The sequence below is a fragment of the Pteropus alecto genome, unplaced genomic scaffold, assembly GCF_000325575.1.
Source record: "Pteropus alecto unplaced genomic scaffold, ASM32557v1 scaffold161, whole genome shotgun sequence".
Taxonomy (NCBI): domain Eukaryota; kingdom Metazoa; phylum Chordata; class Mammalia; order Chiroptera; family Pteropodidae; genus Pteropus; species Pteropus alecto.
In genome coordinates, this window is record NW_006432943.1 from 4,723,870 (window position 1) to 4,738,355 (window position 14,486).

General features: G+C 33.5%; 1 protein-coding gene across 2 annotated transcripts in view; it reads left to right on the forward strand.

Moving 5' to 3' along the window:
- The window catches only part of PRKG2 (protein kinase cGMP-dependent 2), an 83,223-nt gene that overhangs the window by 7,093 nt on the left and 61,644 nt on the right, over positions 1 to 14,486 (forward strand). For both annotated transcript variants that reach the window (XM_006907613.1, XM_006907614.1), the window contains exon 2: positions 12,380 to 12,546. In XM_006907613.1, the coding sequence (XP_006907675.1) occupies positions 12,380 to 12,546 (167 nt within the window). The remainder of the gene's footprint in view (positions 1 to 12,379; positions 12,547 to 14,486) is intronic.

Below are 14,486 nucleotides of genomic sequence, written 5' to 3' on the forward strand. Positions count from 1 at the left end.
CAGAGGGAGGCATTGCCACTGACCTTTGCCTCCTAATAAGCGGTGAAGTCAGTTTCTAGGAGAGCCTCCCTTTTCTTCCTGGAAGCCTAAGCAGCTCAGCTCCTGTTGCCTGACTTTTTCTAAGGTTTAACCCTCAATAAAATTCTCAAGAAGGGGAAAAGACCTGAAGCCAGAAACAAGGCTTTTTAGTTTTTAGACTCTGGAAATACCTTCTATGTAAAATATATATTTCTTGTATTTATCCTTTGACAAAAACTATTTCCTTTCTTTAAAGCCTCATTTTAAAATAATTTGTCTCCTCCTCTCCATGTCGACACCACTTAGAAGTATTTATTAGTTGTAGATTTTTTAGTGCAGTCTTGTTTGAGAGTTTTTTGGAGATCTATAGCTAGGAATGACCAGAGAGTATCTCATACATAATTCATACTAAAGTGTGAGTGATCAGGGATTCCCAATTTCCTTTTAATCCTTGTAGGAGTATTTGTCATGTCAAATTAATTTTAATTGGTAAATTTCAGGCATCAGTTCTGATAGTCTTTCAGGGGTTTATAAATCAAGCTCTGGCAAATGTGAAGGAAAGATCTGTAGCTTCCATTTCCTTCTCTTCAGATAAGATGAGAAAATTGGAGGTAAAAAATAAGCAGAACAGGATACTACTTGAAATTTCTTAGAAATAGAAACACAGAGAAACTCAGGTGTATTAGTTTTCTATTGCTGCATAATAAGTTATCACAAACTTAGCATCTTAAAACAATACATCTTTATTATCTCAGAATTTCTGTGGGTCCAGAGCATAGGCATGGCTATTTAGGTCATCTGCTCAAGGTTTCACAAGGCTGCAGTCAAGGTGTTAACTGGCTATGTTCCTTTCTAGAGTTTCTAGTAGAAGAGATGCTCTAAACTAATGTGATTGTTAGCAGTAGTCAATTGCTTGTGGTTGTAGGATTGTTTCCCAGTTTCTTGCTGACTGTCAGCTGGGGGCTACTTTCAGTTCCTAAAGGCTACTGAGAGTTCTCTACTGTATGTTCCTCTTACAGGGCTTCTCACAATATGGCAGCTTACTTCTTCAAGGCCAGCTGGAGAATCTCTGTATAGTTGGCTAAGATGAAGTCATACATAACATACACTGGGAGATGTTCCCGTCACCATTGCCATAATCTATTGATGAGGAGCAAGTCACAGGTTCCATCCCCACTCACGGGGAGGGGATGATACAAGAGCATGACACCAGAAGGATAGAGATAATAATGGGCCATCTTAGAATTCTGTATGCGACACCCTTTTGCTTCTCATGTGTGAGATTCTTGGCTAAGAATCTTGACCATGCTATATATGTAAAGCCGTGCATAAAAGACCACAGTCTTAAACGCGCATGTTTATAGAAGCATTATTTACAATAGCCAAGAGGTGGAAACAACCCAAAAGTCCATCTATGGATGAATGGATGAACACAATGCAATATACACATGCAATGCGATATTATACAGCCTGTAAAAGGAAGGAAATTCCTTCCTTTTTTATGTTACAACATGAAGGAACATTGAAGACATGCTAAGTGAAATAAGTCAGACTCGAAAAGACAAATATTGTATTTTTCCACTTACACGAGGTACCTAGAGCAGTCAAATTTATAGAGACATAAAGTAGATTGAAAGTACAGAGTTTAGTTCGGGGAGATGAAAAAAGTTTGGAGATGGATGGTGGCAATAGTTGCAAAATAATGGGAATGTACTTAATGCCACTGAACTGTGCATTTAAAAATGGTTAAAATGATATAGTTTATGTTATGTATATTTTATCGCAAATAATATAAAAGTCCAGAGTCCTGGGGCTGACTGGAAAGCATGCTGCTAAGTGCCAGGCTATGTTTCAGGTTCCATCTAGGATGCTGGGAGGAGGGAGAGGAGAGTAATAACTCTTTTTTCTGTGTTTATTAGTTATCTTGCAAAGTAGAATAATACATGGCAAAGTCTTGTGATGAACAAACATAAATTATTTTCAATTAATCAATTAGTATTAATTATTTAATAGTAATTGATTGATTGCTTGATGAGTCTTCAATAGAGGCATGCTCGCAGTGATGCAGGGATACAGAAGGAAAGGACAATTTAAGAGTCCCTTGCATTTCTTGTTCACGGATGTAATTCTTAACCTTAAGTGCGCACTGTAGTCACCTGGCAAGTATTAAAAAATACTGATGTTCTGATCCAGCCCCCAGGGAGTCTGATTAAACTGGTTTCAGGTGAGGGCTCTGGGCATCGAGATTTATAAAAACTCCCTTGACGATTTCTAATGTGTAGCGACGATTGAGAACCATTTTCTTATAGGAACAGGCTTCCCTGCAGCTGAATCCAAAAATATTCAGTTTGATGATCTAAGAGCAATACTCCTTACAGACATTTAAGGAAACTATTTACCATTTCTACCTAATTACCATGCAGCAGAATGATGATTATGCATATCCTCGAGTATGTCAGATTGACTTCCTTCTAAGTTTTGGTTGTTTTCAACATTTCATTATTAAACTCTGTTCTTTGATGCTCATGGGAATAGGATTATCTGCACGCATTTAAGAAAGGGAGAGAGGAATGTTTGTTGTAGGCATGAAGTAACAGTAAACATGATTAAACTACAACCGTACTTAATTACATGGGCGATAGGGTAACAGAGTTGACAAGAGAATGTCATGCTTATTTTCTGTTTACGCAAGGAATGACCTTCTCTTTCTCATGCTAGTTTCTCAAATTATAAACTTGTGCATTTATTAGGGTTTTTTTTTTATTTTTCTTGTTGGTTTATCACTTAAAACATTTTTCGGAGAAGGAAATAGATGCTTATCCTGCTTATTATCTGTGCCTTGTTTCCTAGGTGACTGTCGTTTCCACCTCCATTCTTTTCTCTGTATCCATGATTTTTAAACTAGAAGAAAGAATTTGCATGTCTCTTAGCAATAATTTTATTGAGTTTCTACTGAGTGCCACATACAATTCTAGATTTTAGATAATAGGATGAAGAAAGCATAGTTACATCCTTGAAGATCACAGTCTCTTTGGGTAAATAAAAATTTATTGCAGTCTCGTGTGATTAATATTCCAAGAGATAGGTGTACAAAAGAGGAGAGAGCATATTTTGTTTAGTGGGATCAGGGAAACCTCCATACAAGAGATGATCTTCAGCTGGGTTTCAAAGGAGGAATGGAGGGCAGGGAGACAAAGTGGCCTGGCACATTTGGGAATCTGCAAGTGGTTCAGTGGGCCTGCGGTCCCCCGAGCATGAGGAGACTGGACAGCCAGTGGGGCTGAATCATCAGGAGTTGTAAGAGCATCGTGAAGGAATCTCCTTAAATAAAGGTAGGTGTCAAGTCTGGAGTTTTTAGGGCTCTTCTCACTTGAAGGTTTTTAAGTTGCTGGAACTTGCTGACCTGTAATAGGAATAGCTGTCCCTTATGTAACATATTTTATGTGCCAGTTGCTGTTCTTAATGCTTTGTGTTGTTAACTAATCTAATTCTTATAGAAATTCTATGACCTGTAGACTGTGTTTGTCATTTTACAGCTGAGAAAACTCAAGATTAAGTGACTTGCCCAGGGTTCCGCAGTTTCTAAGTGGCAGAATTAGGAATCAAACCCTGGCGTTTCAGCTCCAGATCTTGTGTCCTTTACAAAAATACTCTACAATATGATTTCTATGGGTATATATAATTAAGCTGTGAAATGCCACATGAGTAAAGTTGCCTTGGCCTCTGTGCTCACAGTAAATCCCTGATAGATAGGAGGTGCTGGCTCCTGCTTCGCACTAAGCCTTATGCAAAGAAGGTAGAAAGACACATGCTGTGACCCAAGAAAAACTAACAGTGAGAGCTCAGACCTCTAAATACTCAGGACCAGAGAAGGAAGATTGAGGGCCCAGCAAAGCAAGAACTGACAATGGACTTTGACAAATTCAACTTCCTGAAGCAATTTAGAGGAAAAGAATTTATTGCTTCAAAGAATGTTGATAATGTAAATTGAGGGTTTAAAAGCATTACAAAAGTATTACTGATGCTGCTACTAATGGGCATAAACATGAGATTCAGCCCTATTGGAGGAACTTTGAACTGAGCAGAGGGCCTTGATTCATAGTGCTTTGTTTCCTCATGGTTTCTAGAACTTTTCTCATCCCGCTCTTCTTCACAAAAAATATCAGTACTATCACCATCAACTACTACTGTTACTGCCATTTATTCAGTATTTACGCATTAACCTTATCTTAGTTAATGTGCATGAGAGCCTTATGAAGTAGGTATGATTACCGTGTTCTATTCATAGAGGAGAAATCTGAGATTCAGAGAGGCTAAGTGACTTGACCAAGGTCACACAGCTAGAAGTATGGCAGAGCTGGGATTTTAACTTAGGATTTTCTGACTCCAAAGCCATACATATATTTCATTTTTTAAATAAAATTTTTAGTGAAGAACACAAATCATAGAGTAAGCACACCCATGTAACCACCAAACAGATCATGAAATAGAGGGTTACCAATATCTCAGAAGCTTTTCCTGCCCCCTTCCAACCCCAACCTTAAAGGTAGCCACTATCTGCACTAGTATCAACATAGATTACTTTTTGCCTATTTTTGAACTTTATTTTAATGGAATTATAGAGTATGTACTCTATGGAGTCTGGCTTCCTTTGTGTATATAGTGAGATTCACTTATGTTATGTTATTGTACATAGCAGTGGTTCATTAATTATCATTGTTATGTAGTGTTGTATGACTGTACCACAGTTTATCAGTTTACTATTTATGGGCATTTGGTCGATTCCGGTGTTTAGCAATTTTGAATAAAGCTTCCATGAACATTTTTGCACATGTCTTTTGGTATATTATTATGATTTATGATGGGCATATAGCTAGGAGTAAAGTTGCTGGATAAGTACATTTTACCTAAATTCACATTTAATATAAACTGCCAAATAGTTTTCAAGAATGGTTGAACAAATGTATACTTTCACCAGCAATGTGTGAGTATTAAGTTACTCTACATCTTCACAATTGGCATTGTCAGTCTTTCTCATTTTTGCCATTCTGGTGGTATGTTGTGGTATCTCATTGTGGTTTTGGTTTGCTTTTCCTTGGTAATTAACAATGGTGAGCACTTTTTAAAGTATGTATTTTCTACTGATGTCTGCTTTTTCCTCATATTTATGTATGTCCAGGTGGATTTCTAAACTATCCATTCAGTTCCCAAGGTCTTTTTGTCCATCCTTGTGCCAAGAGTATATTTTCTTATTTTGATTAATAATAATTATTGATATCTGCTACTTTAAGTCTTCCAATGTTGTTAATATTCTTCAACATTGTGATGATTATTCTTGGGCACTCTTATGTCTGTAAGATTTTTAGAATCAGTTTGTCAATTTTCATTATTAATTTTTTTTAAATGTTGATTGGGATTTCATTGAAACTGATTAATTTGAGTAGACTGACATTAAAAAAATTTAGTCTTCTCATCCATGGCTGTGGTACATGCCTTCATTTATTTAGATTTTTTTTTCATTTAATAGTTTATACTTTTCTGTGTAGAAATTTTATACATTTTTATTAGATATAATCTTATATAGTTGATGTTTTTGATCTTTTTAAAATGGTGTTATCTCTAACATTTTATTTTTAACTGTTTGATGCTGGGATATAGAAACACAATTGAACTTGCTTACTGACCTTGCATCCAGTGAGATTATTGAAATCATTGATTAATTTTGATAGTTTTACTTACACATGCTCTTGGATTTTTCACTTATACAATCGTATCTTTTAGAAAGAATAGCAGTTTTATTTCTTCTTTTCCTATGTTTATATCTTTAATTTTTTTAGTTTGTTCATTTCTTTTTTTCCTCATCTAACTAAATTTGCTCAGACAGCTGATTTGGGGTTGAATTGCAGTCTCCCATTTCTGATATCTGGAGGAGAGCTTTCAGTATTTCACATGTGGTATCATACTTTCTAGTTTTGTTTTATATGTATCTTTTAACAGATTGAGGACATTTACATCTATTTCTAATTTGCTGAGTTTTTTTTTTAATTTAAAATTTATATATAGTTGTTTAATTTTATTAAATTTTTTTCTTCATCTAATAAGATTTTGCTATATTTTTTCTCTTTTATCTTTTTCATGTAGTAATTACATTAATTATTTTTCAGTCTGATTTAGAATACTTTTACATACTCGTTTGTATGTTTTGTTATTGAGTCTTGCACATATCTTCATTAGGGATATTAGCCTTTGATTTTTTTTCTTGTAATATAGATTTTTATTATCAAGCTATTCTGACACTATAAACTAAATTGGAAAAAAATTTCTCCTTTTCTGTTTTCTGGCGAAGATTACATAAGGTTAATAATGGTTTTTCTTTAGTATCTGGAAAACTTAATAGTAATGTCACCTGGATCTAGAATTTTCTTTATGTGATAGTTTTTATTTAATTTATTACTAAGCAGATGTTCTATGTCTTCTTATATCAGATTTTGATGCTATATTTTTCTAGGAATTTTCATTTAATCTAAATTTTCAAAATATTTTTATACTATCCACTCATTTTTTTATATCTGTAATGTCTAATGATGTCTCTTTTTTTATTTCCCAAATTGGTAATTATTCTCTCTCTTGACCTTTCTTCCTCCCTCCCTTTCATGCTCTGAATTTATCAGTTCTATCAGTCTTTTCAAATAAACTATTTTGGGCTCTGTTGATTCTCTTCATTACACTTTTTTTCTTCTGTGTTATTTTCTACTTTCATTTCGTTACTTCTCCCCTTTTTTTTGAGCTCAATTGCTTTTCTTTGTCTAGCTTTTTGAGCTCGATATTATGTCATTTGTTTTTAATCTTTCTTTGTGTCTATTTAATACTCTCAGTTTCCCTTTTAGCATTGATTTAACTACATCCGAGAAGTTTTGATATGTCCTATTTTTGTCATTTATTTCAAAATATTATCTCACTGCCTTAATGAACTAATCTTTGATCAGTGGGATATTTAGAAATGTATAGCTCAATTCTCAAACATTTGAAGATTTTCTGGTTATTTTGGTTATTGATTTCTAGTTTAATACTACGTATTCAGAGAATATATTCTGTATTTTTCAGTACTGTGAAATCTGTTGAGAATTGCTTTATGGTCCACCATATGGTCAATTTTCATGAAGGTTCCATGTACACTCGAAAATAATGTATATTCTGAATTTTCTGAATACAATCTTTTAAAATATCAATTAGGTCAAGAGATTAAGAAAAGTTTGATAATCAAGATCTATTTAGATCTATTTTTTAACTAATTTTTGGGTTAGTTAAATTTTAGATTAGTTTAAAATTTAGATCGTCTATTTTTTAACTAATTTTTGTTAGCTTATTCTATTAGTTACTTAGAGAGATGTATTGTAATCTCCCAAAATGATTGTGAATTCATCTATTTCTCTTTTAATTTTTGTCATTTTTTGGTTAATTTGATGCTACCTAATTAGGTGCATAGACATTTAGAATATTAATATCTTCCTGATGATATCAGTATTAAATATTCCTCTTTATTTCTACAAATGAGTTTTTCATTCAAGTCTATTTAAATAAAAGGAAATTTTTCTTTATAATTGGTGTTTACAAGTATATCTTTTCCTACCTTTCTACTTTGAGCCTTTCTATATCATGATCTTTAAGGCATACCTCTTATAAGCAACACGCATTTGTCATTTCCTTATTAATTATTCATGTATTTATTTTTATTTGTCTGACAATCTGATCTTTTATTTGGGATATTTAGTATATTTATCTTTAATGTAAATACAAAGTATTTGGGTTTCTAACATCTTACTATTTGTTCCACTCTTTTGATTTCTTTTTCTCTACTTTCTTGCCATTTTCTTAGATTAATTATTGATTTATTGTCATTTCATTTTCTCTTCTGTTAGCTTTGTAGTTAAACATTCTTTGACTAATCTTGTAGGGGTTACTTTATATTATAACATGCACTCTTAATTTATTATGTTAACTTCATTTCAGAACCATCACCCCACCTCCTGCAATTTTAGCTATTATTTTTATACATTTTTAATCATATATTTAAACTCTACAAGATATTATTACTCTTTTATAAAGATAAGCATTCTTTAGTCACCCACATGTTTACTTTATTCGTTGCTCTTTCTTCTAACATCTGCTAGATCCATCTGAGATAATTTTCTTTCTGGTAAGTTTGTTGCCAATGGAATAACATTTAAAAAATGTATTCATTTGGCTTTCATTTTTGAAGGATATATTCACTGTGTAAAGATATTAAATAGTCACTTTGAAGCACTTTGAAGATATTCTACTATCTCTGATTTCCATTATTTTTGTTGAAGAGTAAGGCAGTTCTGTTTTTGGTCGTTTGAAGGAAATATGTTTCTTTCTTCCAGCTACTTAATAGATTTTTTTCTTTGTATTCGTTTTTTTAGTAATTTGACTATAATGTGACTAGGAATGGCTTTCTTCTTATATATTTTGTTTGGAGATCGTCGTACAACTTGTCTGTGAGTTGATGTATTTTTACTGATTTAAGAAAATTCTTGAATATGACACTTTCATATATTGTTTCAGGCCAATCCTTTCCCTTTCTTCAGTGACCAGATTACACATATGTACAATTTTTCTATTGTGTGTGGCTCTTAGGTTTTGTTTTGCTGTTGTCATTGTTGCTCTATTTTTCATCCAGATTCTCTCCAATCTTCCACCTAGATATAGTCTAGATTCAGTTTCTAATCTTCTTTAGCTGTCCTATCAAAATTCTAAGCCCATCTATTGCGCTCCAGTCTTCGGATGTTGTATATTTCAATTCTGGAATCTCTATTTGATTTTTAAAAAAGATTTGTATTCTCTGCTGACCTTCTCCATTTTGTCCTTGATTTTCTTAAACATAGTAATTGCAGTTACATAAAAGTCTGTGACAGATACCTACATTATTTTCATCTACCAAGAGTCTGTTTCTTTTGTCTTTTTTTCTCTTGATGTTCAGCTATTTGATATTTTCTTCTGGTAATTTTTGATGTCATGCCAAATACTCCTTATAGAAAAACTGTAGAGAAAATTTGAGTCCTATATTTTATGAACATCCTACAGAAAAATTTGCCTTTGCTTCTGGCAGACAGTTAAGCTAGAGGCAAATTATTTTACCTAAAATAGGAATTTGTTGTTTCACAGTTGGTTTTCAGTCTTTTTGAAAGTTAGCTTGTTTTTGATTAGTCTTTGCTCCTCTAGGTTGCAGCCCTTTTGATGTCACATCTGAAATCATGAGTGTTTACCAGGATGCCTCTGTAGTGTATTTTGAACACTAACTTTTATCTTCCCAACTCTTTGAGACTTCTAAAAGTCTTTTCAGTGCTGCCTAGAAATCAGTAAATGCCTTGAAGGGAAATGCAGAGGTGAATCGCAAGCTCATGTTTTTTTGTTGATCATGGCTCATCAAGTTGTTGCTATGCTGATAGGTCTCCAATTCTTCCAAACACACGCACATACATTATATATATATAATTAGCTTTTGCGATTGTTTTGTGTAAGCAGGAAGAGTTGTGCTTATAATGGCTTGTCTATCATAGTTGTAGGAAGAGTTGTTCATACTCTTAATCACCTCTGTATGTTGCTTCTTAATAGGAAATTCAAGATAAAACCCACTCCTTCAAGAATTTACAATCTAGTTTGGAGAAAAACTCATAAAGATAACTCTTTTCTAACAGTAGAACATGACAATATAGTTAGCACTAAACTAAGTTAAAAGGATATGAGAACTTTTCGAGGCCACGGGCCATGCTTAATTAATTTTTATATCCTAAGTGAATGCTTGATAAATTTGTTAAATTGAATGGACATGAATACAAGTACTCTAGGAGTTTAGAGTAGAATAAAAAGATTGTGCAAGCTACAGTATCCAAGCAGGATTAACTAGATCATATCTTGGTAGATGTGTAAGGCTTGGTTTGATTGAAGGGAGAAGAAACTCAGTTAAGTTATAGGAGAAAGCATGTGGCAAGCCTGAAGGTAAAAGCTGGCAGGCATAGGAGACAATGAGAAAACCAGTCTGTCTATAACAAAAGATTTATTTTAAGGAGTAAGTACTAGATGGATAGAGTGGAGCCATATGATGGGAAATGAGAAGTACTAGATTGTGGGATATTAATTTTCTTCTATTGGCAAAATGGTTTCACAGTACAGTTGACCCTGGAACAATACAGGATTAGGGGCACTGACCCCCCATGCAGTCAAAAATCAGCATATAATGTTTGACTCCCTCCGAATTACTAATAGTCTACTGTTGACCAGAAGCCTTACTGATAACAGAAATAGTCAATACACATATTATATATGTATTACATACTGTATTCTTACTGTAAAGTAAGCTAGAGAAAAGAAAATGTGATTAAGAAAATCATAAGGAAGAGAAAATACACTTACAGTATTGACTGAAAAAAAAATCTGCATATAAGGGGACCCACGTAGTTCAAACCCTTTTTATTCAAGGACCAACTGTATTTCCATGGAATGTTAACAGAAGTTAAGCCAAAAAGAAATAAATAAAAAAGACATTGAGGTTTGGGAACCACTGGTTTAAACAGATTTGTTTACTGCAAGATTTCTTCGAATCTTTAAAGTATACATTGAGAATTTGCAAAATTGCTTAAACTCAGCACACTTGTGCCTTTATAGGAATAGTGCTTCTTGGAACTTATTTTGGGAAGTTGGGATATGTGAGCATTGAGGAAACACTTGCTGGAATGGTACACTGGCATTAAAGGCCCATGAAAGCTGGGGCTTTTTTGGTATTCACAGTTCTACTACTTGCACTCAGAACATCTAGCAAAAGTACTTTCTCAGTATATATCAGTTGAATGAATTGTTGGTTTTGGTGGATAAAGGAAGAATTAGATCAGGGTGAAGTCAGTTTTCTAGCAAGATTAATATGATATAGGATGGACTATAGGGGAATGAGGCTAGGAACTAAAATACCAAAAAGGAACCTGATAAGGGTGTCCAGACCTAAGAGTTTTTTTTTCTTGGACTGTGGTGATATCCTTGAAAATAGAAACTAAAAAGGATAACAGTGATATTTTGTAAAGAGAATTGATAAGATCTGGTGATAAGTGAGATGAAGCAGGAAGGAAGCTCTTAAGGTACTCAAAGAGTACAGATGGTTCTGAGGGTGATGGAGTCACTGGGGAAGAATGAATTTGTACAAGACTTCATTCTATTTCCTTCAGGTAGCCTAATGATCTGATTCATGTGGTCATGAAGAAAATATCTAATTCAATGAAATTTCATCTTGTGTTTGAGAATTTTCTGTGTAGAAAATATCACAAGTTTTCAAACAGTGAAGCTAGCGGTGGGAGAGTTTGAGTGAAAACTACAGAAAAAAAACCTACTTAAAATCACACTGAGTTTGAGTGAGAGCAAACATAGTGTACAAAAATTCTGACTTAGCCCACAAGGAGACATTTTCCCAGTTTATTAATTCTCTGATATCTACATATAAAGTATGTTAATTAAATATTTGAAATTTATGGTAATGAAGATTGAGTAATTATTTAGAACTACTTCTTTTCTAAAAGAAAGTAGAGTATTCTAGGATTATAACAAGTGGGCTTTGGATTTGGGAAATGAATAGGCTATGCACTTGAAAGTGTAGGTTGTGTAGTCTAGACATGCTAAGAGTCAAAACCTAGGCAAATCCAGACCACCACCATAACCCTTTATCAAATTAAACGAGTCCCAAGGAAGCTGACTTCTCCAGCTCAGAACAGGCAATGGATGGAATGGAAGCAGCTCAGACTTCAGACTCACAGACTTAGATTTAAATCCTAGGGGGAATGAATTTTTTCTTACCTTTTAGTCTACTTATCCATAAGCTAGGAATAATAATTATCTCATAGGTTAGTGGTAAGGATTAAATAAGACGTAAAATAACTAGTACTATAAACACTATGCATACCTACATACATCAGTGAATGAACTGTGTTATAGTCCCTTGAATTCACCTTCTACTTACCAACCAGATTTGCTTTCCATCTAAAAGTTATGTGTCCATTGGTAGTGCATCTAGGGATCTTGAAAGATGCTACATTTGTGATGATGGCAATTAGGAATGCTAATAAACTTGATGTAATAATGATTGCCAGAAAAATATTCAAAAGTATTTTCAAAGATTTTATGTGTAATGTATAGTAGTTATAAGGGTCAAGTGTTGGTGAGGCTAGAAGAAAAATCATCCTGCTGGAAAAATTGTAAGTATGTAGGTAGTTATATCAAGATTCCAAATGAAGTGAATCTAAATAGCAAAACATGGTTTTTATTCATTGTAGCTAACATCTCTTTTCTATTATACCAGTGAGAAGAAGCTCATTACAGATGCTCTTAATAAAAATCAGTTTTTGAAGAGACTGGATCCTCAGCAGATTAAAGACATGGTGGAATGCATGTATGGAAGAAACTACCAGCAAGGGAGTTACATTATTAAACAAGGAGAACCAGGAAACCACATCTTCGTGCTGGCAGGTGGGTTTCACAGATTTTTCCAGTTACCGTATAATAAATATTTTGCCTATAGTCTTATGATTTTTGCAAACGTATATAAAAATGCGAAACAGTTTGTTCTGTTTGTAAAAAATGTAACAGATTGAGTTCATGAAATAGTAATAGTGATCTAATCATGATGATAATATTTACTGAATGCTTTCTATTTGTCAAGCATCTCGTGAGCACTTAATAGAGAGATCTCATTTCATCTTCTCATCAACTTTATTAGGCAAATGCTATTATTTCCATGTTGCTAATATAGACTATGTCACAGAGAGGTTAGCCAAGGCCGCACAGGTCCTAAGTGGTAGAGGCGGGATACAAACTTAGGCAATCAGACTCAAGAATCCACTCACTCAACAACTACGAAAAGTTGTTTCCATTAAAACTGTTGCTTGTGTTGACATTTTTAGGTGGTTGTACCAGAAAAATAAAAACAATTATATTTCTGGTCCTGTAAAATATTTTGGTTATATACCAATGATTTAAAAAGATAATTTAGGTACATTTAGCTAACAGACAAATCAAATGGAATGCCTTAAAATAAAAATTGGTGTATTTAGAATCACTCAAATGACTTCCTTTATATATGATCACTTGAATATGCTTATATGCTGAAAAGATTATAATAGATGGACAAAGGATTTATTTCTCAAATGCATGTCAAATGCATAAGTCTAACAGTGATACACAAAAACATTTTTTTTTTAAGATATAGAAGTAAGAAATTATCTGAATAAGGCTTATGGTTATTGAATGTTCTGTCAAATTCTGAATTGCCCTAACTTTTTGAGTTTTAAGGAAAAAAGGTAAACTGGCTTACCCAGATAGAGTGGTAACTTGAGATGCCCCGTGGCCTTCTATTCAGCATTATAGTTCCTGGCAATCTAAGCAATGCATTTTTTCTTTTTTTTCCTTTTTATTCATTCATTCATTCATTCATTCATTCATTTAGTTAGTTAGTTTATTGGGGTAACTGGTTAATACAATTATATAGTTTTCAGGTGTACATTATAATTTGACATCTGTATATTCTATTGTGTGTTTACCACCCAAAGTCCAGTTTCCTTCAGCTACCATATATTTGATCCCCTTTACGTACTCCACCCTCCCCTACCCCCCTATATTTGACCCCTTTTACCCCGTCTACCTCCCCCCTCCTTTTCCACCCCTTACCTTCTGATAACCACTAGTCTATAGTCCATGTCCATGAGTCTCTGTTTGTACTGTTCATTTGTTGCTTTTAGGTTTATATCCCACATAAAAGTGATATTATGTGATTTTCAACTTTTTCTGTATGGCTTATTTTGCTTAGCATGATTATCTCAAGGCCCATCCATGTTGTTGCAAATGGCAGTATTTCATCTCTTCTTATGGCTGAGTAATATTCCATTGTATATATGTACCACAGCTCCTTTAGCCAATCATCTATTGTAGGACACTTCGGTTGCTTTCATGTCCTGGCCACTGTGAATAATGCTAAGCAATGCTTTTTTAAAATTTATTTTAAAATTACTTTTATTATAGCCTCAGTTAAACTTATATAAACATAATACAAGCACATTTAGACATATCTCTTAAACAACAAGAACCCCAGAATAAATGTATAAGATGAATATTAACTAAAATTACAGACCAATACAATTTAAGTTAACATTTATGTGATGGATGATATTTAGTTTTCGCAAAGTCACTTTTTACAATTAGACTCTGAGTCTGGCATGTTCCAGTGAACAAATGCTAATTCAGTGATCTTGCCACTTCCTAAGCAATGCTTTTATGATTCTTATTTACTTGGAGTCATAAGTGAGGGGCAGAAGTTGCCTATCCAAATAAATTAATAAACATATGTTATTCTAATTGTAGTATATAAAATATTATCTTTATATACTTTGATTTTTTTAAACAACCCAGTTTCA